The 27,451-nt window shown below is 42.3% G+C and overlaps 1 protein-coding gene across 2 annotated transcripts in view; it reads right to left on the bottom strand.

Annotated features, from left to right (window-relative positions):
* The window catches only part of TET1 (tet methylcytosine dioxygenase 1), a 131,760-nt gene that overhangs the window by 34,659 nt on the left and 69,650 nt on the right, over nucleotides 1-27,451 (bottom strand). For both annotated transcript variants that reach the window (XM_055139546.1, XM_055139547.1), the window contains 4 exons: nucleotides 13,710-16,029; nucleotides 9,800-9,890; nucleotides 9,205-9,298; nucleotides 409-620 (listed from right to left, as the gene is read on the bottom strand). In XM_055139546.1, the coding sequence (XP_054995521.1) occupies nucleotides 409-620; nucleotides 9,205-9,298; nucleotides 9,800-9,890; nucleotides 13,710-16,029 (2,717 nt within the window). The remainder of the gene's footprint in view (nucleotides 1-408; nucleotides 621-9,204; nucleotides 9,299-9,799; nucleotides 9,891-13,709; nucleotides 16,030-27,451) is intronic.

Here is a 27,451-nt window from a genome sequence, read left to right as displayed (position 1 = left end):
CACTGTACTATCGCTCCAATCCCTCTCCCCAAATCTTTTTTTTTGGGGGTCACAACTGGTGATGCACAGGGGTTACTCCTGGCTCAGGAATTACTGAGGAATTACTCCTGGCGGTGCTAGGGGGACCATATGGGATGCTGCGAATCTAATCCGGGTCACCCACATGCAAGGCAAATGCCCTGCCCGCTGTGCTATTGCTCCAGCCCCCCTCTCCCCAAATCTTAAGGATGAGACAATTCAAGTGGGAAGGAGATAAAATTGGATATTATAAAGATGAAGATTGCAAAGGAAAACCTCTTACAACAGCATGATTCCCTGTGAACCTAAAGAAATACTTCTTCCTTTTGGTTTTCTTCTGTTGTCTGCTTAGCGGTCTGAGTGGCAGAATATTGCAAAACAAATGATTACTTTTCATTCAGTGTGCATCTCCGGTCCGTGGGGTGGCCGTTGTACGCCTTCAGGTTGTCCGTGAGCTCTGAGTACAGGCGGTTGGCCAGCGGGAGAGGGATGCCATCCCACACCATGATGAGCACCACAATCACGGCTGTGGAACAGTGGTGGCCTGGTCGCCGTCGGACCAAGCACAAGACTTTTTCTTCTTTGCTTCTTCTTCTTAATATCTGAAAGGAAAAAAATGAAAAAGAAAGAAAAGAAAGTATTGTTTTATGAAAACAAAAAAACCCTAATGTCAAAGATAATGAATATTCCTTAGAACTCTGTGTGTGGGGACTGGAAAGATAGTATAGCACATCCAGCAATTGCCTAGCAGCTGTTGAACTTGGACTTGATCACTGGCAGCAGAACCATGAGTAAACCTTGAGCACATTGTTTTAGGGAAAAAACAATGCAAACTTCACCGTTCAAGGGCCAGAGAGATACCTCAGTGAACCAAGAACACGGTACGCATTCAGGAAGTTCAATTCCAGGCAGCCCACTAGCCACTGAGAACCTGCAGGACCAACCCAACAGAGCCAGGCAGTAACGTGCTATGCCACGTCTCCCACATGTGGGACTCCTGGATCAGTCCCCAGCACCGCATGGTTCATGGAGCATCTCCAAGAGGGATCCCTGAGCACAACTGGGAGTAAACTCTGGTCACTACCAGGAGTGGCCTCCCAACAAAAAATGAACTGGAGAGTTAGAAATTTGTCTCAAGTCCACGTAAGGTATGAGCAAGTTCTAAAATTTTAAACCCGATTTCATCATAAGTGATTCTCCAGCAGTAACAACAACACAGAAAGTAAATGTTGGAGCCTTAGAAAAATACGAATGCTTTCCCAGGGTAAGGATTCTGCTACATTTAGATTAATATTTGAAACAACATTTCCACAATAATTAAAATTTTCCGTGTTCATAAGAACAGAAGATACTAATTCATATGCTTAAGGTTGTTCAGAAGCTGTGATGAATCCAAAATACAGTGATTAGCTTTGAATATGTAGCCATTTTTCTTATACTGTACTGTACCTGTGGGACTAATAAAACATCACTCCAGGATTTAGAACTGCTGGCTTCTAAGTTTGTGAATTGATCTCTGGTGGTGCCACATACATAGAAAGTGTTCCTGGTGTTGTTTGTGGTTCCTGGTATGGAAAGTAATCTCCAACTGGGCAAAAGTCACATATGCATGAGCACAACAACCAAATGTGAGTGACCCTCGACAAGCACCACAGTTTGGTGAAGATCAGAGGATGCACCTCACTCCAAGGCAATCCCTCGCACCATTATCAGATCCTGGAAGTCTTTTGGTTTGGCCATGGGGTCTCCCAACATGGAAGAAAGGAGCCTTGCAGCTGAATCCTCACTCCCTTACACTGATCTGTTAACTCGGCTGCCAGCAGGGGCCCCTGGGGCCCTGAGAAATAACTGGCAGAAGAAAGAAAAAGGAAAAAAGGAAGGAAAATAGAAAAATAAATCTGCACATAATGGGAAACTACACTGGGCAGCATCCCCTCATTTAAGCAGCAAAGTCAGATGTGACTACAACCCTGTCATCACAACAAAACACAAGAAGAAAGGGAAATGAAACAGCAGGTTAAGAAACGAGTACTAAGTGAATGGATAAGCAAAACATCACTCATCAGGGTCCAGAGACGTAGTCCAAATGGCACATGTCTTGCATAAGGTAGAACCTGACTCAGATCTTGGACACCACTCTGTGACACGCCCCCCCCCCCCCACACACACAGCCCGTTGTGACTCCCTCAGTAATAAATGACTAGAACTAAAGAGGTTTGTATGGTCTTAACTTTCTCGTGCTCAAAATGTTTTTGAAATTTAAGTAAAATTTACTTTAAGAAGTCTTCCCAGGGGTTGGGAGAGATAGTACAGCAAGTAAGGTCCACAACCAGAAGTGATCCCTGAGCACAGAGCTATGAGTAAGCCCTGAGCACCTCTCAGTGTGGCCCAAGCAACAGCAACAAAGCAAACAAAAAACCAACTTTTCCAGGGCCAGGATGTAACTCTACAGTAGAGCAGTTTCCTTGCAGGCTGAGGCCCCAGGTTCAATCACTGGCGCTGAAAGAAACAAAAACTAAAAAGAAGCCTGCACCTAGGAACCATGTTGATAAAGCAAGTAAGTACTAGAAAAGAGCATCTGCTCTGCAGGTGGGCAGCAAACCTCTGTTCCCTTCCACTGAGGCACCACAAGGAGTAGCTCAGTGTTTTCAAGCTCTGAAACCAAGTGTGAGAACATTGTATATGAGAACAGGAATGAAATGACAGCAGTAAAGAAAGACTAACTGAAACTTTTTGAAATAGGTGCTGCCTGTCAAGGCTGGGGAGCTGATGGAGATCTGGAAAAGACACATAATAACAATAGGAAGTCACATTAGGCAAAAAAGTAAAAATCAGGGGCTGGAGAGAAAGCAGAAAGTGCAGGCCCACCGTGACAATGATAGTTGGAAATGATCACCCTGGACAAGAACTGAGTGCTGAAAGGTAAAGTGATATACAAGTACCTGTATATCACTTTCAGTACCGGTATACAAACCACAAGCCCAGAGAGAGAGAGGTGTCTGACAGAGAGAGAGAAAGAAAGGCTGGGGTTGGGATGGAAGGAAAACTAGGGACATTGGTGCCGGGATATGTACATAGGTGAAAAGTTGAGTGCTAGAACACTGAAGCAAATCAGGAACAACATTGTACCTGTGCATTTCACTGTGATTCCATAAAAAAAAAAAAAAAAGGGAGGCGGAGGAACAAAAATGTAATAAAGAAGAAAAAAAAAGCAAGCAAGCAAGCAAAGAGGCAGCTCAGCTGAGTGTGATGCTGGTACCACATGGTTCTCCATGTATTGCCACTTGCATCACTGGGATCCCCTGAGCAACACAGGGGTGACCCAAAATCCCCAACACTGCAGGGTTTGAGTGTCGCAAATGTCCCAATGATCATGCCCAGTATCGAACTAGGAATAAGCCCTGAGCACCCATGGGGCTGCATTTCCCTTCCCCTCTTAAAAGTAAAATAAAATAACTACCCAGGCTATAAAATGCTTTAACAGCTGTGGAAAACACTATATATGAGTCTTGAACTGCTGTTTGCACTGTCATGCTCTGAGCATGGTTGTCCCTAACAACCAACAGGTTCCAATCTTACAAATGCCCATAGGTGAAACACAACATTGTACATATACAGTGGAATAGTGCACCAACTTAAAAAAAAGAGAAAAGCCCTATCACATTTACCAGCAGAGACAACCCTTTAGGATATAAACTAGAACCTGAAAGACAAAGATGTTTTCATTCCATTCATACAAGTAGTCTATAAAATTCACAGAAATCAAAATAGAAGGGTGGATTTGCAAGGGAAGGAGTGAGAAAATGAAGATTTGTTTGAATGATAGAAGAGACGGACTTTTTTTGTTTGTTTGTTTGTTTGTTTTTTTTTTGCTTTTTGGGTCACACCTGGCGATGCACAGAGGTTACTCCTGGCTCTGCATTCAGGAATTACTCCTGGCGGTGCTCAGGGGACCATATGGGATGCTGAGAATAGAACCCGGGTCGGCCGCGTGCAAGGCAAATGCCCTACCCGCTGTGCTATCGCTCCAGCCCCGAGACGGACTTTTAAGACATAACCATACAGTCAACATTTTCACAAGCCAATGTACCTAATGCTTAAGTATGGCTCATGTTAATACAACATGTTGGTGTTAACCAACAATGCTCAGACACAGAGCTCCAACAGCCAGTAAATCCCCATACACCACTTGTGTATGACAGAGGTGTATTCTTTTGGGGTAGGGGAGGAAATGCAGGTGAGCGTAGGCCACACCAGACTTGGATGCAGGCTAAGTCAAGCATTTCAACCACTGCATTGTCTCTCTGGCCTTCAGAAGTATATTCCCAAAGACAAAATCACTTCATAATTAGCCCAACTCAAAACAACTGCGACATCAATTATCAAAAGAATTTGCAATAAACTTTATCTATCTTCGCAATTGTGGGAGTGGCACCTCGATAAAACTGTGGGTAAGTCTAGCAATGCCCAGATCTAATGCCAGGACTGTACACAAGCAAAGGATGTTATTAACTACTTGAGTTACAACCACACTCAATTTTGTCTGGTCTTAATAGCAATGAAAATAATCAATTTCAGTTATTACAGGCTAATCTTATAATTATATTGCTACATGAAAGAAAATACATGATGAAAAAATGCATTATAGAAGAAAGGAAAGTGGGTATTGTCAGAGGAATAATCAACTGGCTTTGGAAAGAGAATAAGAAGTTTTCTAAGGTCTGGAGAGAGTACAGTGGGTAGGGCAGTTGTCTTGCACGGGCCCAATCACACTTGACCCCCAGCATCCCATATGGCCCCGAACACTGTCAGGAGTAAGTCCTGAGTGCAGATCCAGGAGTAACCCCAAGCCCCAGCCCCCCGCCTCCCAAAATAGCTTTCTAAGATGCATAACTGTGCATATTGGTTACAAGTGTGTGTGTATGTGTGAGTGCCTTGTGTCCTCATGCACTAGATAGGGTGGGGCACACCCAGCCTAGGTTCTCTCCACAGCTCCTCTCAGACATATCAGGACCCATTTAGTTTCTTTCTTTTTTTTTTTTTTTTTTTGCTTTTTTTTGGGTCACACCTGGCGATCGATGCACAGGGATTACTCCTGGCTCTGCACTCAGGAATTACCCCTGGCGGTGCTCAGGGGACCATATGGGATGCTGGGATTCGAACCCGGGTTGGCCGCGTGCAAGGCAAACGCCCTACCCGCTGTGCTATCGCTCCAGCCCCCCCACTTAGTTTCTTTCTACAGCTGTCTCTCATATATGTAAAGACCATGTACAATCTCTTTAGTCTGCATCTCTTTTTTGTTCTTCTTTTTGGGTCACACCTGGCAATGCACAGGGGTTACTCCTGGCTCTGCACTCAGGAATTACTCAGCTGTGCTCAGGGGACCATATGGGATGCTGGGAATCGAACCCAGGTCAGCCACATGCAAGTTAAACTGTACTATCGGTCCAGCCCCCTAGTCTGCATCTCATGTCATTAAGAAGCTACCAGATAATTTTTTGCAAAGTAGAGAAACAATCCACTCTAAGAAAATATGTGTTTCAATTTTCCCTCATTCTCCCCGGCACTGACATTTGGTCATTCTTATCCTAATATAAGTGGTTTCCCATTGTGACTGTGAGTGACATTTCAATGGAGGGCAGTATAGATGAAGGATCTATGCAAACAGAGCAAAGCAAAGAACAGCAAAAACAGCAAAAACTTCTCTCTACTTCCAGTGTAGACTGAGCTTTTTTTTATGGGTCTGACCATCCTACCTATCCACTAATCTAGGTGACGTTGGTCCAACCCAGAGCCTGACACATTTAAGGACAGTGTTATACTGCTGAGCTACAAAGCCTGGTACCTGTTATTTTATTTTGAATAGCACTTCTTTTTATATACAGTATATACCATGAACCTCCCACGTGACAGTGATTTTATTCATTTCTTATTTCCTTCCTATTTTTGATATTGTCCATGACTTTCTCATTGTCCAGGAAAACAGGGCTGCTTCCCTTCTCTGTACAAAGAATTAACCATGACTGAGGAGAGGAAGGGAGTGGGTTGGGACATACACAGGAGTTCTAAATGGCCATTCCCAGCTCTGCTCAGGGTTCATTCCTGGTGGTGCTCAGGGACCATATGTAAAATCAGGAATGAATTGGGATTGGCAGAATTGCCAAGCGTCTCTAACCCCTGCACTAACCCTCTGGCCCTTGAATTAAATATTTTATTTCCTGGTATGACATATGATCCTTGGAGTTTGATCAGGAATGACACCCGAGCACAGATTCAGGAGTAAGCCTGAGCAATTCTGGGCATGTCCCAAACCTTAAAACAAAAAATATCTGACATAAATTACAAATTGTATGTAAAGAAGTGATCTTAGAATAGAACTCTAAATAAGGAAAACAACTTTGTTTTCCTTTTTCCTAAAGGATATAATGGAATATAAGACCAAAAGGTTATATAATAATATTGTATAAGCATTGATAATTGGGTAGAGGTTATGTAACAGTCTCATAATTGTATTGTGGTTATGTAAGAGACTGTTCTTGTTCTCTTTGAAAACAATACTAATGTATTTAGGGGCGAAGGGCATCAAATTACTTTTACAAATTACTAGTTAAGTATTCACTGGAGCAGGGGCACTGCATGGCCTTCCTGGGCACCAACGCAGTGAATGAGCACTGAGTCCTGAAAATTCACAAACTGTATCGGTGGGTAATATGCTCAGTTGTGGTGGACAAGCTCTGACATCAAAAAGAAATTCAGGGATGGGAGTCATACTACAGTGCTGAACTGGATTCAATCCCCAGCAGCCTATATGGTTCCCAGAACCAGTAGCAAGCCCTGAGCTCTGCTGGGTTTAGAGTCCAAACCACATAAATAAATAAATAAACTTGGGGGTTGGTTTGGGGTCACACCTGACAATGCTCATGGTTCACTCCTGGCTTCACACTACGGGATCAGTCCTGGCAGTACTTGGGGACCATATGGGAGGCTGGGGGTCAAACATAAAAGATCAAGTGTAAAGAAAAGGTCCTACCAACTGTATTACCCCAGCCCCCTTAAATTTTTTCAAAATTGTTTCTTAGTAACTGTGGTTTTTGTTTTTTTATTCAGATTGTTTTAGTATTTGTGAAAAATGTCAGATAGATATAAAATTATAGGAACATTCTGTTTGGAAAAATTGAAAACTGAAACATAAGAAAGCAAATTTACTGAAGTGAACATGTAAGAGGCCAGAGTGACAGTACAGCAGGTAAAACCTCTTTGCTTTGCATGTGGCCCACATAGGCTAAATCTTTACATCCAATATAGTCCCCCGAGTACCACCAGGAGTAATTACTGACTGCAGAGCCAGGAGTAACTCCTGAGCACAGTTTTTTGTCCCCCAAACAAATCCTCCCCGAAAAATGAACATGAAAATGTCAAAAAACAGGCTTATGTTTCTTTGAAACTAAGAATCATTAAAGATTTTTTTGGAGGATTTAACAATAATAGAATATTAAAAAAAAAAGGTTACTGTTCAAAATTTTTAATTTTCCCATTGTGTGTCTGTGGAGGGCCTCGGGATGGGACAGCATCTGTAACATCTCATGGAATTTCTTTTTTTCTTTTTGGGTTACACCCAGCGATGCACAGGGGTTACTCCTGGCTCTTCACTCAGGAATTACTCCTGGCAGTGCTCTGGGGACCATATGGGATGCTGGGATTCGAATCCGGGTCGGCCGCGTGCAAGGCAAACGCCCTACCCGCTGTGCTATTGCACCAGTCCCTGGAATTGTTTTTAAATTAAGACTTTTGAAAGTAGTTGGACATCACTCTTTTATATATGCATTTTTGCATATATAAAACGGAAAATTAGCTGTGAAAAAAACTTTGGGGCTATGTTACAAAATATTTGGTTTGGGGTCAGGGAGAGGGCATAAAAAAATACACATGCTCTGAATTTGGGAGGCCATGTTCAATGGTCCCCAATTAAAAAAAAAGAAAGTGCCAAAGCCTGAAAAACAAAATTAAGCAATTGATTAAATTTTTGCTTTCGGGCTGGAGAGATAGCACAGCAAGTAGGGCATTTGCCTTGCACGCGGCCGACCCAAGTTTGATCCCTAGTATCCCATATGGTCCCCGAGCACTGCCGGGAGTAATTCCTGAGTGCATGAGCCAGGAATAACCTCTGTACATCGCCGGGTGTGACCCAAAAAAAAAAAAAAAAATTTTTTTTTTGCTTTCAATATAGTCTGAACTTCATTAATATGAAGTCTGATGGATACTTAATTGTAAAGACTTTCAAAATAAGTTAAATGATGATGAGTTACTTCTGAATGGCTCGATACTATTTTTTCCTTTTTTTTTTTGTTTCTGGGCCACACTTGATGGTACTCAGGGGACCATATGGGATGCTGGAGATTGAATCTGGGTCTGTTGCATGCAATGCAAGGGGCTTATCCACTGTACTATTTTTCAGCCCCATTAGATCCATTCTTTCTGATAGCACTGTTGTCCCGTTGTTCATCGATTTGCTCGAGTGGGCATGAGTAATGTCTCCATTGTGAGACTTTTTTTTTTTTTTTTGCTTTTTTTGAGACTTGTTTTTTGGCATATCAAATATACCACCAGGACCTTGCCAGGCTCTGCCGTGCAAGCGGGATACTCTTGGTCACTTGCTGGGCTCTCTGAGAGGGACAGAGGAATCGAACCTAGGTCGGCCACGTACAAGGCAAACACCCTACATGCTGTGCTATTGTTCCACCCCTGGAATTTAAAATCTACTGAATCATTTCTAAAAGTACACAGGTAACTAGGGGCCTGGGGCAAGAACTCAAAAGAACTGAAGTACAGTTTGCGTGTGGGAGCCCTCTTGTATCACATGGAATCTAAGCACTTAGTTAAAGGTAACCCTAAGTGATCACTAGGTATGGCCCAAACAAACCAAGAAAAATAAAGGTAGATAAGCAAACTGTAATATGGTGAAGAGATCACTAATTAATATTTGGGAAAGGTTATACTCTATGTAACAGGAATGCAACATGTGTTCTAACATCCCAATGAAAATACCCTGACCATCCCCAACAGTCATGCTAAGACATCTTCCGTGGTATTTCCCTAAGTATAATGAAAATTGCTATGCAGTTCACTTTTGTCATTTAATATGTGGCCTAAATCTATTAAAAAAAATAACAAACACAGAATACTTACCCACTTTGCAACTGGACACCCTTGAGAGCTTTTTCCTTCTTTTCCCGTATACACTACTACTTCTAGTCTTACTGCTTTTCCTTTTTGACCAAATCTAAATAGAAAACACAGTGAAGGAAAAAAACAATTGCAATGAACTGCAACAGACACTTGAAAACTATACCTGTCAGCATCTTTGTACGCAAAACAGTCATCGAAGAGACTGGGGGGTAAAAAAAAACAAATTCTTCATCACTCATTTTTGTTAAAAATGTACACTGATGTGGAAGAGAAGTCTATACTCTTATAAATGACCTAGCTCTGAGACAATAAAAGGAATCATAAAGATCAATACTGATCAATGGGACTGTTTCTACCATTATACATTAAGACAAAAATGTATTTCTGAATTTAACAAAACAGCCTGTTTTGGTATCTTGTTGGGTGCCCAATGGCTCATGGAAAGAGTAATTTAGCAAAGAGACACCAAGAGAGAATTATTTGCCCTGGATCTCAGAAACATCCAAATTCACCTCACATTTGTTCTCAGAGAAAACTTCTCTGCATTAAGGTGCACAGACAGGCAGAATTGTGACCGGGAAGCGTATTTCCTCACCTATTCTCCATGATTTCCCTGACGGCAGCAACATTTGGTCCTGCCCCCAGGTGTGTATAATATGGGCCTTTGTCTTTTTGTATACCTCGATCTGTGGAAGGAATAAGATTATTAGACCCAAGCTTCACAGAATTGCAGAGGGGCAAAAAGGGACTGTTTTAAACTGAGGTTTAGTTGACTTCAAAGCATCAATGTTTCTTGAAAAGGTTTTGGTCGATTTTAATAATTAAAGTAGAAGACAATAGGCCCTTAAATTTATCTTGATCCTTTAACTCCTGTTCTTGATTTTATTCACTCTCTCTCTTGGAATAAACGATGGAAAAAAATTTTAAGATGAGGGTCATAATTATTTTCAAATTGAAATCTTTAAAATGTCATGTAAGGATTACAATGTAAAAGCTAAAAAGGTGCTATAAGAGTGACAGTTTGAACTGAGTACATAGCTGTCAAGCAGGATTATAAGCATTTATGATCAGAGAGATCTTGTAGGGCTGAAGGTAGTCTCCCTGTATGGATCCAAGCCTGGTTCTTTTCCTGGAAACGCAGGGCGTACGAACACAGAACAGAAGCCAAGCACCTCTGGGTGTGATCCCCAAACCCAAAAAAATTCCCCCAAATTAAAGCATGGGAAAAAATAGTAATAACAATAAGAATGCTACTACATAATAAAACTCACAGGTTTTTACTTCAGAGAATAATGTTTACAGTGATAATTTTTATTTGTGAATCATTTATTTCTTATAAAACAGAAATTTTTGCCTTACAAACTTCTTTTGTTTGTTTTTGGGCCACACCTGGCTGTGCTCAGGACTTACTCCTGGCTGGGTGCACAGGACCTACCGGAGTGCCCGGGAGAGAACCCAGGTCAGCCAAGGGCAGGGAAAGTGCCCTACCCACTCAATTATTGTGTCAACCCAACATCTGATTTTAACTTACAGTAGAAATTCTAACTAGGATCAGTTTGGCTGCCACTGGAATAGAGAGTATTTTGGGTTTAGCAAATGGTCTGTCTATATGTTTGGTGTGTTTTATTGGTTTCTCATGAGTAGAGGCTTCGGGAGAAACAAAAAGCCTAAAAAGCAAAGACAATCTCCTACAAAGAATTATGCTCTGCTAAATTTGAGGAATTCTGATTCAGAGATCAATTATCAAAATTTTCTAGCACATAATTATCTCCATAGAGATAAGATCTTCACACTTAGAAACTAGGGTTCCACACAGAATAATTTCTGGATTTTTGTTTCATATTGGAGTGATCTCATAATAACCCCATATATTGTAATTATAGGAGGACACCTAAGTGACGTTCCCTGGAATACACCTAGCTTATGGCAATAAGGACCACCAGGCTAGCTCAATTGCTAGTTACTGTCAGCAAGGAAAGGGTCTTCAAAAGGGGACAGTAACTCTTTCTATGACAGACTGGCTGTGAATGTCAACACGTACACTGCACAATATTTAAAAGCTAAAAATTTAAATTTAAGACTTTAAAGTTTAAAAACCTGGAATAGGAACTATTATCATTCTCTCTTTTATCTAAGTTGCTTTTAAGCACCAAATTTAACTCCAATCATTACTATCATTTATAAGTACGACTCTACTCAAAAGAGCCTAACCGTGGTACCTGGCAAAGGTTAGCTGTCGAAACTGCTGAGTCATCAGCAGAAAAAGGGGAAAAATGTCAAAAGTATATTAGGTATTAAGAACTAACAGCAATAAATGCCACAATTGTTTCAGTATGGTGATATTTTTAAAATGGAATTTATATCATCCTAAATAAACCTTTAAAATTCTGCAACATACTCATAAGCCACCTGCTTCTAGTAATAAACCTAATTCTGTTCAAAGTAAATCTCAAGTTTTTATGGTTTGGGAATAGATTGTAAATAACATTATTTAAGTGATGAAAGTAGCCGAGTTAAAAAGTAGGTATTTCGGGCTGGAGTGATAGCATAGCGGGTAGGGTGTTTGCCTTGCACACGGCCGACGCCGGTTCAATTCCCAGCATCCCATATGGTCCCCTGAGCATGGTCAAGGGTAATTCCTGAGTGCAGAGCCAGGAGTGACCCTGAGCACCCTGAGCATCACTGGGTGTGACCCAAAAAGCAAAAAAAAAAAAAAAAAAAGGTATTTCATAAATATGGCAGTCTAGGACAACGTACAAAAGTTCCTTAAGCAGGCTATTAAGTTTAAATTATGAAATCTATTAATTTCCCTAATTTTTACAACTGTATTCATGAAATGATGTCATCTATTTGAGCGCTAACTGATCTTACATTTAACCATAGGAAGGGGACTAATTAATATAGAACACTGATTCTGTACATTGGTTAGAAATGGGTTCATGACTCAGTCATTAGTGTAAATCTAATATTTATAGAAAATCAATATTTAATGAATAATCTAATGACTTATTAACTCTGAGGTACAGAAATACTAAAACTGGTTAAAATTGTAGTCTTTTCACAATGAGAACTTTTACATAGAAAAGAAGTAAAGCAAAAATTATTATTTTTATTGTTATCATTATTTTGCTTTTGGGGTCATATCTGGCAATGCACAGGGGTTACTCCTGGCTCTGCACTCAGAAATTACTCCTGGTGGTGCTCAGGGGACCATATGGGATGCTGGGAATCAAACCCAGGTTGCCGCAAGCAAGGCAAATGCCCTACCCGCTGTGCTACCACTCCAGCCTCACTAAATACTATTTTAAAAAACATAAAAGATTCCACACCAGGGTGACAATTTCAGACTTTTCTCCACATATGATAGTTCTTAAAATAACTAATTCCCTAAGCAAAACCCTTAGAATATTAAAATCCTTTAAAATTTAAGAATAATTATAGGAGGTAGGCAGAAAGTTTGAAGATGGCTGGCATGCAGAAGAATCCATGAATCCTGGGGACCTCATGGTCTTCTAGTATTGTGGGATGTCATACTGGCATACACCCCATACACCTTGGAACAATCTTCCCAGCATCAATAACAAGAACAAGAACAAGAACAACAACGACAACAAAAAGAATAGGGATGGAGAGATGGCTCAACAGGTTCCTGAGTGCTACTAGGAAGGACCTCTGAGTCCTAGAGTAGCATACAATCCCCACAAGAATGGCTCAAAAACCAAAAAAATAAAAAAAAAAACACACACACAAAATAAACTAATAAATTATTAAGAGGCCAGGGGCTGGAGAGAGTATTTTGGGTAAGCTATTTGGATTGAACATACCCAACCCAAATTAGATCCTTAGTACCCTTGAGTACTGCCAGGAGAGATTCCTAAAGTGCAGAGCCAGGAGTAACATATGAGCATCACCATGTGTGACCCCAAAACCAAAAAATAAATAAACAAATGACTAAGTGAGAGGCAAGAGCAATAGTACAGTGGGTGGGGCAATTGCCTTGAATGTGATTAAACCGGGCTCAGTACCTAGCACACCTGAACCTCACCAAGAGAGATCCCTGAGCACAGAACCAGGAGTAATCCCTGAGCACTGAACCCAAAAATGTGGATAGGGGTTGGGGAAGATAAATACTTTTTTACATATGTAACAATGCAAGAGAATATTTTCCACTTGAGAAAGTGTCAACTTTCAGTTCTACTATCCACTTATTTATCTATAAAGAACAAATCCATCTTTCTAAGAAAAATGGATTGAGTAATACTTGGTCTATATTACCCAGAATATGAATGGTGAAACAAGCCATAAATTAAAAATAAAAAAAGGCATGGGGCTAGGATTTAGCAGTAGAACACATTCCTTTGTATGTCTGCAGTCTTGGGCTCATTTGTACACTGGCACCACAGTAAAATAATCTTATTTATTAACAATATATATGATGCGGACACTCATGTAATTAAACCAAGAAACATACACATATACTTTAGTGCATGCATGCTTGCTCTTACCGGGACAATCACAGGTTGGCAACTCAGATTCTTTCGTTGCAGACACAAAGTTTCTTGTCTCATTAGTAAAGTACTTCATGGCATAATCATTAAAATTTTGCTGGGCTCTGTCTTCTGGGGAAATTTCTGCTGTTCCCACACTAGATGAGCAGACTTCCTCTTCGCTTTTGCTAGAAACCACTGTAATTCCACCTGAAGTTACCACATTTGCTATCCTGAGAATTTGTGCTGGGTCTGGTAAGGGTGCCTCGGGAGAATTCTCAGTTACTGTTGGAAGCTTCTGGAGGTCAAGCTGGTCTTTGACATCCTGCTGGTACTTTGATGGGTCAATCCCAGCCATTATATTAGCACACTGGTTAGATGGAGAGGACTGGGGTAATGAATGAGTTTTCTGATTGACATTCACTGTTGGCTGTACCTGAGAATTAGAAACTTTTTCTGTAAACACCTGTCCATTGGATTCCACTTTGATCTGGGTTGTGGGGAGACTATTCAATGATTCGACCTTAAATGTTTCTTCTTGTGCCAACTCAGGATAACGACGCTCAAATTTGATTTGACTGCGTGGAGGAAATAATTTTTTATGTTCTAATGCAGAACTTGATTGACTCAAAGGTTTCAACACTTGGGTCAGGGGAGGAATTTTTCCCAATTGAATAGGAAAATCATGTGATCCAAATTGACCAAATCGCTGAAATTTAGATGCTATCCAAATATCATGCAACTTAGTATACTCATAGGCCAATTGCTCCTTCTTTATCTGATCATTTTCTTGACAACTCATGACTGTGGTCTTCTTTTTCCTCCTATCTCTTGGTGCAGCAGATTTTGTCTTTTTCTGAGTTGTGCTCTTTTGCTTGGTTAATGCTGAGCCAGGCTTATTTTGTGCACTTGAAGGTGTTTTCTGTTGTACTGTAGTCTTCTCCTTACTATGTTTTTGCTGTGTATTATGTGGAACGAGGCTTGCTGGTGGACTTGCAACGTTTTTCTTGTCTGGTTCTACATAATTACATTTAATTATGGATGCAAGTTGTGTTAACTGTGTGGCCACATCTTCCTCTATTTTACTGTGAACAGTATCTTGATTTGGTGAATTGTCCTTTGAGTCCAACTTTTTATTAGCATCTAGTGATGGGTGACAACACACCAGTTTGTTAATTTTTGGTGTCAAGTGATTCAAATTTGTGGAACTGTCAAGGGTATTTCTTCCTTGGGAAACATTTTTATTGATGTCAGTTTCAGATGAAGCTGAATTTGGTATAAAAAGAGAATCCGTGTCTTTTGAATACTCCTTGGATTTTGCAGATTCCTGTTTGGTACCTGGGTTACTGGGTGACTTAGATATGGGATTCTGGCCATTAAATACCACCATGCCGCATGAATTTTGCTTTTCCAATGGTGGACCGTGCTGACGGCTTTGAGGCTCCCCACACAATTTGGGCTCCCGAAGGTCTTTCCTTACTGAATAGAGGAGAGCTTTACAGCTATTAAGCAAACTAGCTGTTCTCTGCTCTGTTTCTTCATCCTTCTCTGACTTTGATGGTGAGGAATTCTCAGATGTAGCTTCGGAAAGCTGTGTCAGTGCTTCGATGGCCACGACTTGCTCCAGCGTTAGCCTCCTGTCTTTCATGAGGGAGAGAAGACTAGGCTGCATGGGAGATCCATCTTTTGGGTCTCTACTTGGTATCGTGTCTGGAGTTTTGGGTTGAACAATTTCATTGTGTGTCATGGGGTGACTGTTGGTACTGAAGTCGGAAGGATTTGGGAAAGGTCTGCAGTTAAAGCCAGGCTTCTGGAAGACAGAGATGCTGCTCCTGCCCGTGAGATGATGGCCGGTCTCATTAGTTGCTATGGAGCTCATAGCATTGTGGTGGTTTGCAGGGGCTTTCAGGAATTTATTAGAATTGTTTCCAATTGCCTTGCCAGATTCATCCAAATTGGAGTTTGTAACGGACACATTGGTTTCAGTTGGTATGCAGTGCGCATTTTTAATGCCATTTTTGATAGCTTGTACAAGTGAGTTTTGAGGTTTAAGGAGGTCAGTAACTAGGACTTTATTCCTGTCACCTTCAGCAGTTTTCCATTTTTCAGCTTCTGTCACCACTGCCCTAAACTCTCCCTGGACATGATCGGTGAACTGTGATGTTTTGGTTTGTGGCCACTGATCCACTGCATTAACAGTCTTGCTTCCTTCATTTTTAGTTACATTTTCATGGGGGTGTGGGGTCAATTCTAATCTTTGTTCTTCCCCATGACCACAGCTACTGTAGTCCATGGATTCTGACTTGAGGCCATTTACTGGTTTGTTGTCAAAATTTGCCTGAAACAGAAAAAAAAAATTCATTCATATTAACTTCATCAATATATGAATAGTAGCTGGGGTTGGAGAGATAGTACAGCAAGTACAGTGCTTGCCCTGCACGGATCCAACCCAGATTCAATCCCTAGAGTCAGACAGAAGTAATTCCTGAGTGCAGAGCCAGCAGTTACCCCTGAGCATCACCAGGTGTGGCCCAAAGTCCACAAATCAAAAAATAAAATAAAAATAATTTAGAAAATAAAATAAAATCAGAATAGATGCCAGAGTAACTCAAAGTATTTAACAGCATCTAAATAGGAAGCTTGCCCTGAAAACCAGTAGGTGAGCCCAAACCAACCAAACCCAAAATTTTTTAAATAAAATTGTTACTGTTCAATGCACAATACTTATTAATCTAAAGTAAATTGTACAGGGCCGGAGCGATAGCACAGCGGGTAGGGCGTTTGCCTTGCACGCGGCCGACCCGGGTTCGATCCCCGGCATCCCATATGGTCCCCCAAGCACCGCCAGGAGTAGTTCCTGAGTGCAAAGCCAGGAGTAACCCCTGAGCATAGCTGGGTGTGACCCAAAAAGCAAAAAAAAAAAAAAAAAAAAAAAAAAAAAGTAAATTGTACAAAGGGTGAAAGTGTGCACTTAAAATTGTACAAATGCTAAGAAAATAGCTTCTTGAATTCACAAAGTAAAAACCTACATACTCAAATCAATGAAGAAATCCCAGTCTACATGGGGCTGGACCCCCAGCGTCCCTACGGTTCCCTATGCATAGCTAAATGTACCCCACCCCATCATATAACTAATTAGTTTCCATTTAAAACTGCATCATGTGTAGGCCGGAGATCAGAATGGCTGCAGCTTTTGCCTTACATGCAGCCAACCTAAGTTTGATCCCCAGCGGGAGTGACCCCTGCACAAAGAAGCCTTGGCCACAAGATGTATCTCCAAAATCAAGAAAAGGAAAGACAAGTGTATAATCCAGCATCTGTAGGAATGCTCATCATATTGTGCAGAAAACCCTACTCAATTCTGTAACATTTTATCACTTCGAAGATAAACCTTGTATCACGCTAGACTCATTGCCTGCTATCCCCTCTACTTCCAAGCACAAAATCACAACAATCTTTAATTTAAAATCTTGGGGGAAAGGAAATATGCAGGGGCTAGGATGCACGTCTGGCAGACACCTGAACCCAGTGTGATCGCTGGCACGGAGGGATGAGCGTTGGAGCACTGCCACGTGTCCCTTGGAAGTAGCCGGGCTTGAGTCCTGCACATTGAACCACCAGCCTGGTTAGCTTAAAATGTCTAGGAGTGGCCTGCAGGTTCCCTGAACGCTATTGGAGTGTACTCATCCAAAAAAATAAAAGTAAAATCTTAGCAAAACTAATGAAATGCAGGGCTGAGAACATGCAAAGTATGTACTTAAACATGGGGATACTTCTTCAGACTTCCCATTTCTAAATTCAGCTACGACAAGCTAGGTATGGGTAGAGGTATGTCCCATTGTTCCATTTGTCAATATTCAAAAGTGCATTGTCACAGTGGTAGTCAGTGCTCACTCCTGGCACTAAGGCCAGGATCATTCAGGGCAGGCTGGGGGACTCAGTATCAGGATAAAAACATGCGAGGCAAGCACCTTGCCCACTGTACTATTTCTACAGCCCCAAAGTCATACATATTTTTACATTACTAATTTAAAATAGAGATTCCCTTAACTCCCACTCCCAGCCTATTCCCAGTTACTACAGGATCAGGGTTTCAAAGCAGCTGCTGATGTCTGCCTGCTGGCCCACCTGCCTACCAAGCTCACTGAACTCGAAGCCCTTACCTGCAGCAGTCCAGGTATGGCAGTGGGGCTCAGAATGTCTGGTGCCCATTTCATGCTCAAATGTCTGTAGTGAGAGTATACCCAGGAGTCACATGCGTGAGGCATGTTTTTGAGAAACATCCCCAGCAATTTTGCATGGACAATTGCAAAATTTGAAATAATACAACACTGTTTTTCAAGCTACTGATCACAACTGACCTAAGAATAACTTAGGTTTATTATAGATATATGTGTGTGTATATATATATATACACACACATACATATATACATATATTACACATACACATACATTTTAATGGATAGTCAAGAAAAAGTATAACCACACTCCATTTCATAAACATATGCATAATTACAAAAACCTTTTGTCCATGCTTTGCATTATTTAAATACGAATGCAAAATGTATTTTTTGAATTTAGTTATGTGAAAAATTGATAGAAATATTGCCACTAAAAAAAGTTGAAAATTAATTAATAGCTGGGTAAAATATGAACAATGCTGTAAATATTTGCTATTCCTGCTGTAAGAACTCCCACAAATTTCCCAAAAAAAGGAAAGTGACTAAATAACATAGCAGAGAAGAAACAGAATTACACTTGAGTGGAAATCGTAGGACTCATAGGTATCTGGAGAAGCTGGTTCACTAAACTTGAACTGAGACCAAATAATAACGAGTAAATAAATCTTCTACCCTTTGTTAAACACCAGGTATTCCAAATCCACTTAGAACTCGGGAGAGGAATGGGATAAGTGTGTAGGTGACATCTCTGTCTCCAAGGAACCTGAGTCTGAAGGCGCCCCAGAGAACCCAGGGATATGGTATCAAAATTAAAAAGATAAAAAACAAAAAAAAACCCCAACAATTAAAGTGGAAAAAGAATGGGATAATCCTGATTGACAGTATTGGCTTCGTGTGTGTGTGTGTGTGTGTGTGTGTGTGTGTGTGTAAGAGAGAGAGACTGGCTCTATGGTGGATTATAAGCTCTTAATGTGAACACTTAGTAAAAACTGGAAAGAAATTAAGTGAGGGACAGAGAATTAATACTGAGCTAAATGCTCTTCTGCATCTTTAAGGACCGCAGTTTGAATCCCACAACATCATTTATGTGTCTCAGTACAGAAACAGGCATATCTCCCAGGTACTTTCAGGTGTGGTATTGAAAAAAAAAAAAAAAAAAAAAAAAAAAGGCACCACCACCAAAATAAATTAAAAAAAAAAAAAAGTGAGCTGGAAGAGCTTGTTTCATTATACAAATACTACCAAAACTTTAAAAAAAAAAAATTAGTGAGCTAGAAGAGCTGGTTCCATTATAAGAATACAGTTTGTGTTCACAGTAGCTGCAAACAACCCAAGTGCCCAAGAACAGATGTCTGTTAATGGAATACTATGCAGCTGTTAGGAATAGTGGAGTTATGAAATTTGCTTATAATGGATGGACATGGAGAATATCATGTTGAGTGAAATGAGTCAGAAGGAAAGGGATAGACATAGAATGATTGAACTCTTTTGTGGGATATATAAAAAAAGAAACATAATATGAGACCATTACCCAAGAACAGTAGAAGCAAGGGCCAGAAGGATTGGTCCATAGTTGGAAGCCTGCCTCAAATGCTGGGGGAGAAGGTGGTTGAGATAAAGAAGAGACCAACATGACAAAGATAGTTAGAAATGATAACTCTGGATAAGAACTGCATGCTGAAAACAGACAAAGAAACAAATACAATATCTCTCAGTACCTCAGTACTAGAAGGGGTTGGGGGGAAGAGGGAGAGGGAGGGAGAGAGTGCCTAAACCGGGGACATTGGTTTGATGGTGGGAAGACATATGGCTATAAGCAGTGCTGATGGTTGTCCAACAACATGAATGCAATCAATGTTATTGAACTGTAAACTTAAAAATAATTAAGGCAGTACCTTTTATGTTATATTTTCACCATAATAAAAAGGATTGAGGGGCTGGAGTGATAGCACAGCAGGTAGGACATTTGCCTTGCACGCAGCCGACCCGGGTTTGATTCCCAGCATCCCATATGGTCCCCTGAGCACCGCCGGGAGTAATTCCTGAGTGCAGAGCCAGGAGTAACCCCTGTGCGTTGCCGGGTGTGACCCAAAAAGCAAAAAAAAAAAAAAAAAAAAAAAAAAAAAGATTGAAAAAGAAAAAGGGGAAAAATATAGTATTGTACTTAAAATAGCTTCTACTGTATTAAAATTAATTGTGATACTGAAGATGGAACCAAGAGGTTTGTTCATGCTATTTTCCAGGCACTTCATCATAAAAATGTTTACTGAAAAACCTGTTATGAGCTGGAGAGCGCTAAGACAAAACATAAGCTGCGAGAGCATGAGGCCTGGTCTGATTCCCAGCATCGACACAAAAACCCCAAGTGCACCTGCCCCAGGTTTTACTATGTGTGTAGGGCCTAGCAGAGCTTAGGGTCCAATTAGAATTTTTTATTTTTTATTTGTTTCTGTTTATCAATTAAGGGTTTGAAACCACACACAAGAGAACATTATTGCTGAGTTACATCCCCAGAAAATGATTTTTTTTTTTTTTTTGCTTTTTGGGTCACACCCGGCAACGCACAGGGGTTACTCCTGGCTTTGCACTCAGGAATTACTCCTGGCGGTGCTCAGGGGACCATATGGGATGCTGGGAATCGAACCCGGGTCAGCCGCGTGCAAGGCAAACGCCCTACCCGCTGTGCTATCACTCCAGCCCCAGAAAATGATTTTTTATTTATAGGCAATATATATTGAAGGAAACTTTTTTTTTTTTGGCTTTTTGGGTCACACCTGGCGATGCCAGGGGCTACTCCTGGTTTTGCACTCAGGACTTACTCCTGGCGGTGCTCAGGAGACCCTATGGGATGATGGGAATCGAACCCATGTCGGCCATGTGCAAGACAAATACCCTACCTGCTGTGCTATTGCTCCAGCCACAAAACTATATATATATTTGCTTTTTGGATCACACCCAGTGATGCTTAGGGGTTACTCCTGGCTCTGCACTCAGGAATTCTCCTGGTGGAGCTTGGGGGACCATATGGGATGCCAGTGATTGAACCCGAGTCAGCCACGTGAAAGGCAAACACCCTACCCACTGTACTATTGCTCAGTGCCCCTGAAGTTTAATATTTTTAAAGTATAGTGTATTCTCTAATGTTCATCTAGGATCTCACCTTATCTGTTAATACCTTTCTCTATGGAGAAGCCCAGTGCCTGGAAAATTATGTCTCATAACTATTAGCACAGTGAATACTCCACCTTCTAAAGTGACTTCATTCTGAGGCCAGCAAATTCCTGCCAGCTGCTCGACACTGTCTTCTTTAATGTCCCCAAACTTTCTACACTCCTCTCCTCCCACAGTAGAGGTGAAGGGGACAGTGTGTGAGGTTAAATTAGGGCCAGCAATATGCAGTGGCAATTGCACCCCTGGACCAAGCCACATGCTGACTGCCCACTGGGCACTGTGAAAGGGTCCACAGGGTCTCACTGTGTGTAAACACCAGGTATATATGCAATGCAAGCAGGGGCGCACTGCCTGAGGCATTCATAGCAGTACCCAAAACAACCGCACTTGGGGAGGCTTTATTACATCTGTAATAAAAAAACAAACAAGGGGCCAGAGCAATAGGGCAGCAGGCGGGGCATGTGCCTTCCATGCTGACTCAGCATCCCATATGGTCCCCCAGCAGCTCCAGGAGTGACTCCTGCCCACGGGAAGGCTCCGTGCAGCTCCGCACACACTCACCTTCTGAGCTGGCCCATTTACATCAATAATTAGGAACTGAGATCAAATAACAAAATACTTTCAGGCCAGACTGATAGTGCAGAGGGGAGGGTGTTTTCCTTGGATGTGGTTGACCTGGATTTCCATTCCAGCACCCCATACAGCCCCTGAGCACTGTCACGAATGATCCCTGAGTGCAGAGCCAGGTGAAAGTCCAGAGCATCACAAAATATGGCCCAAAAAACAAAACAAAAAAGAAGGAGCCAGAACGGTAGTACAGTAGGTAGGGCGTTTGCCTTGCACGCAGCAGAGCCAGATTCAATCCCTGGCATGCCATATGGTCCCCCAAGCACCACCAGGAATAATTCCTGAGTGCAGAGCCAAGAGTAACCCCTGAGCATCGCTGGGTGTGAGAAAGAAAGAAAGAAATAAAGAAAGAAATAAAGAAAGAAATAAAGAAAGAAAGAAAGAAAGAAAGAAAGAAAGAAAGAAAGAAAGGAAGGAAGGAAGGAAGGAAGGAAGGAAGGAAGGAAGGAAGGAAGGAAGGAAGGAAGGAAAGAAAGAAAGAAAGAAAGAAAGAAAGAAAGAAAGAAAGAAAGAAAGAAAGAAAGAAAGAAAGAAAGAAAGAAAGAAAGAAGGAAAGAAGGAAAGAAGGAAAAGGTGAATTTCAAGGCACATTCAGAAACAAGAATTTGCAAAAATGACATTAACCACAATCCAGTGAGTATTTCTTGACCCATTTTCAATTCACCTCCCTGCCTCCCCAGCAGTCTTCCCCCTAGTTATTGCAGGGCAGGGCTATAAGGTAGTCCAGATGGAAGTCAGGGCCCCAGGCCGACACACATGCAAATTCCATATTATATCTCTTCAGCCACATCAGTGGCCCTCCAAATTGCTTTCAAAACATTTTCTCCTGGGGCCAGAGTGATAATAATAGCAGGTAGGGCATTTATAAATAACCTGGGTTAGGTCCCCATCATCTGAAATGGTTCTAAGCACCACCAGGAATAATTACTTAGTGCAGAGCCAGGAGTAAAGCCTGAGCATTGCTGGGTGTGGCCCCAAAACAAAATAATAATAATAAATTATCCAAGGCACAAGATATATCATTCTAATATTTAAGAGTTTCTTAACTCCACAAAGCAGTTTTGAATCCCATTACAAAGCATCTTCCGGGGGCTGGAGCAATAGCACAGTGGGTAGGACTTTTGCCTTGCACTCGGGTTCAATTCTCAGCATCCCATATGGTCCCCAAAGCACCGCTGGGAGTAATTGCATGAGCCAGGCATAGCCCCTGTACATGGCCGGGTGTGACCAAAAAAAAAAAAAAAAGCATCTTCACAGATGGATGTTGGAACATTATATGACTGAAACCCAATCATGAACAACTTTGAACTGTGTTTATCACAGTTGTCTCATTGTTCATCAATTTGCTCTAGTGGCCACCACTTACGTCTCCATTGTGAGACTTATTGTTACTGTTTTTGGTATATCGAATATGCCCTGGGTAGCTTGCCAGGTTCTGCCGTGCGAGCGAGATAGACCCGGTAGCTTGCCGGGCTCTCAGAGAGGGACAGGGGAATCGAACCTGGGTCGGCAGCGTGCAAGGCAAATACCCTACCCGCTGTGCTATCACTCCAGTCCTGTGATTCATTAAAAAAGCAATTAAAAAAAAAAACAGCTATGTGGGCAGAGCAGATAAGGTGGAGGTGTAGCACGTGCTTGTGGCCAAATCCAGCCAGTTTGATCTCTGGCATCCTATGTGGTTCCGGAACCACTCTAGGAATGATCCCTGAGCACAGAACTAGGAGCAAGCTGTGAGCACAGCTGGGTGTGGCTTAAAAAACAAAAATAAAAAGCAGTGTGACTTGCACATAGCAGATCCCAGACTGGTACCCAGCCACACAGTCAGACCCTGAACACCACTAGAAATGATTCCCGACCACAGGAAAGAGTCAGTCCCGAGCATGGCTGTGTGTGACCCCAAACAGAAAACAACTTAAAAAGCAGCTTTAAAACACTAATGCACGGAAGGTGAGAGGTTCCGGGCTAGCTGGAGGCAGCGCAGCAGTAGCCAGTGCCGAGCTGACGGAGGGACGGCAGCTCTCAGCGATCTTAACTGTCGATAGAGTCAGAACATTTCCACGTGAGAGAATGGGGGTGCCCCTTACACAGTCTTGGGGAGAGCCACTGCAGCTCTTGGAGCTAAGAGTGGCACAGAGTCGTAACGGCCTAAATAGGGCTCTTGGTGGAGGGACAGGTGTTTGGTCATTGTGTAACTGTGACTCAAACACAAAAGCTTGTAACTATATCTCATGGTGATTCAATAAAATTTAAAAATTAAAAAATAAATAAACAGGGCTCTTGGGGTCCCACCTACACCACAGTGGAGTGGGGGTCCTGGAGCTGAGGGGGCGCCCTGGGTTCCCATTGGGCCCCGATGCACAGGGTGGCCTGGCACCATTTCTTCCCTGGAAGAGCCCATGTTGCCTGCAGCGTATGACAGAGAAAACCTCCCTAAGGAGACCGAGGATGGGGGCGTGTGCCCCCAGGTCATGCTCTGTTACACTAGGGACCGCAGCCCACCCAGAATGTCCAGGGTTCGAATGGTAGAAGCCCTGACCCGGGTTCTGGTCCCTACCAGGGCCACTGCCGCTGCCGCCACTGGGCCCACGGGGTGCAGCACTGCCAGCAGAGGGGCCTGAAGGTGCCTTCAGGCTTCCTGATACCCCCAAATCATGGCTGTGCCTCTGGCCGGACTCCAACAACTCAGGACCAAATTTCCTGAGAGACTAAACCACCAAAAGTTAGGTGTGGTGGGAGCCACGCCCACAACTCCCCTCTGGCTCAGCTCTACAAGCTCATTGATCAGCCATGCTTCAGAGACCCATAAACAAATCTCAAAAGAGATCAAAAGGTGAAGTAAATTTCGGACTGGAGCAAGGCTGAATAGACCCGGGTAGATCAGAGGAGAGCAGGTTTGCCTGGTGCGGGCCCAAGCAGAGCCACCAGCAGACACTTGCTGCCATAATCCAAAATTGCTGCCATGCCCCTGGCCAGACTCTACCATCCTGGGATGCACCTCACCAAGATATTAATCTGCTGAAAGTTCAGGTATGCGGGTTTTGTGACTAAAATCTCCAGGCTCTCTTGAGGTTGGGATGAGCTACCTCCACGTACCTCCTTGTACTTCTGGAAGCGCTGGCAGTCACATCCACACCCCAAAGCCGCTAACCAGTTTTTTAAAAAAAGCTACTGAACAAACATGATGAATTCGTAGTATCTGTATTTCAAACCATAATGCACAAAAGGAGAGAGAGAAGAAAGGTGCCTGCCAGAGAGGCAAGAAGCAGAGTAGGAGTATTAGGAGGGTGGTGGGAGGGAAACTGGAGACATTGGTGGTGGGAAATGTACAATGGTGGAGGGATGGGTGCTGGATCATTGTAAAACTGAAACCAAATCATGAATAGTTTTGTGATGGTCTATCTCATGGTGATTCAATAAAAATTTTTAAGAAAAGAAAAGAAAAAAAATAGATTTGTTAGGTATTAGAAATCCCTGTTACCCAGTTTTGGTAATTTTATATCCCTTGAGCTGGGCTGATAGTAAAGGGTTCAAAGTCCACATGTGGGCAGCGATGGGCATGAGAAGAGTGGGAGTCAAAAAGGCCTACGGAATTCAATATGCAATTGCCAAGCACATCGTCCTGGCTTCCATAAAGAGTTATAGTTCTTCCACACTATAGCCTGATAGTGCCATCACAGAGCACAGAACTTCTTGTTCTACTCAAAATATACCTTTCTATTTTTATCCTAGTCTGTTTCTCACCTAATGCAAAACTCCACCCTCACTTGGCCACAAGGTCTTAGAAAAAGTAAATCCTTATGGTAGGGAAGGGACAAAGGAGAAGAAAGGTCAACAAAATAAAATTTCATTTTAAAAAAAGTTTATATGGGGGGCCGGAGATATAGTACAGCAGAAAGAGTGTTTGCCTTGCACACAACCGACCCAGGTTCAATCCCCAGCATCCCATATGGTCCCCCAAGCATCGCCAGGAGTAATTCCTGAGTGCAGAACCAGGAGTTACTCCTGAGCATCGCTGGGTGTAACCCCTCCAAAAAAAAAGTTTATGTGGGTCAGAGCAATACTATAGTGGGTAGGATACTTGCCTTGCATGTGGCCAACATCCCTGACATCCCATATGAACACCTAAACTGCCAGGAATGATCTTGAGCACAGAGTTAGAAGTAAGCCCTGAGCACCACCAGGTGTGATCCAAAAATATTTTAAAATAAAGAAATAAAAGCTTCATTGAGGGGTAAAGGGGTTAAGAGTACAGCAGGCACGGCTCTAACCAGGCAATGGCAGACCCAGGTACGATCCCTGGCACCTGATATGGTCTCTGAGCCCTGCCAGAAGAAATTCCCGAGTACAGTCAGAAGCCCTGAATACCACCGAGGGTGGCCCTAAATGACAACTAACAAGAACAACAACAAAAAAAATGTATAGCCTAGAGATTGGTTCTGAAAATATACAAAACACAACTGGTAAAAGTGGCATCCTTTTGAGAAAAAAAAAGGTTATGAATTTGAAACAGAGGGACTCGTGGGCAGTCTCGGGCCGGGGGCGATACCAGCGCGCACTCCGCAAGATTCGACTCGGGTGGCCACACTTTTGTGTGGCCACTCTGCTGCTGATCGACCATGATCCAGAGGCCAGCTAGACTACTTTTGGTCCCAGAAACTGCTTGCAGCCATGTCTCTAGACTGTGAACTAAGCCATTGCCCCATACTGCCCCAGGAAGGGAAATGATGCAATTTCTAACATAAATCTCCCTGGACTTAATTACTAAAATACTAAAATACAGAAATCCTAAACTGCGCGGCCATTTGGGCCATTTAGACTTCAAATCTCTTCATTTTCAGCAATGGAAAACTAGTTATCAAATGCTTCCTTGTCAGTAGGGCTGTTTTTTTGCAGGGGGGGAATCTCCAACAACAATAGTGAGTTTAGTGTTGAAATATGGAATGTAATCAAGGTAAAGAGAAAATGATGTGAAATTTATCAGCTACACAGGCAGGGTGTGGGGGGTGGGAGATATACTGGGGTTTCTGGTGGTGGAATATGAGCACTGCTGAAGGGACGGGTGTTTGAACATTGTATAACTGAGACATAAGCCTGAGAACTTTGTAACTTTCCACATGGTAATTAAATAATTTTTTCAAAAAAGTGGCATCCTTTAAATATACAAGCAAAACCTCTTGCATATTTACAGTAAAATGTAAGACTCTGCCTATCAGCTATGAGCCTATCAATGACACTTTATTCCCTTACAAAATCTTTAAAGATCCAACATTTGCCTGAAGGTATCCTTCCATCAAGCTGCCTTCATATTCAACAACTTTTTATTTCTTTCATTAAATCTAAAAGGACAATCCCCAAGGTAGAATTGAGGAGTGGGGATCAGGGAGTTAATGGGGTTACTTGCCTTGCATCCTGAAAACCACTACTGGGGCTCCATGTGACAACCTCCTCTGTGGTCCTCTTTATTTGGGCAGTTGGGAGGTGGGGCAGAAGGGCCTGTAAGGCCACACCCTGGCTGTGCTGGGGAGAACTCTAGGAAGTCTCAGGAAACATGGGGAGACAGGAATTGAACCAGTATTGGCCACAGGCAAAGCAAGCTCATTAACTTTTTTTTTTTTTTTTGGCTTTTTGGGTCACACCCGGCGATGGTCAGGGGACCATATGGGATGCTGGGAATCGAACCTGGGTCAGCCGCATGAGAGGTAAACGCCCTACCCGCTGTGCTATCACTCCAGCTCCAAGCTCATTAACTTTTGTACTATCTTTCATATCAGGCTCTCCA

This window comes from Sorex araneus, chromosome 5 (assembly GCF_027595985.1).
Source record: "Sorex araneus isolate mSorAra2 chromosome 5, mSorAra2.pri, whole genome shotgun sequence".
Taxonomy (NCBI): Eukaryota; Metazoa; Chordata; class Mammalia; order Eulipotyphla; family Soricidae; genus Sorex; species Sorex araneus.
Note: the sequence above shows the minus strand (reverse complement) of the source record. Positions and strands in the feature narration are given on the sequence as shown.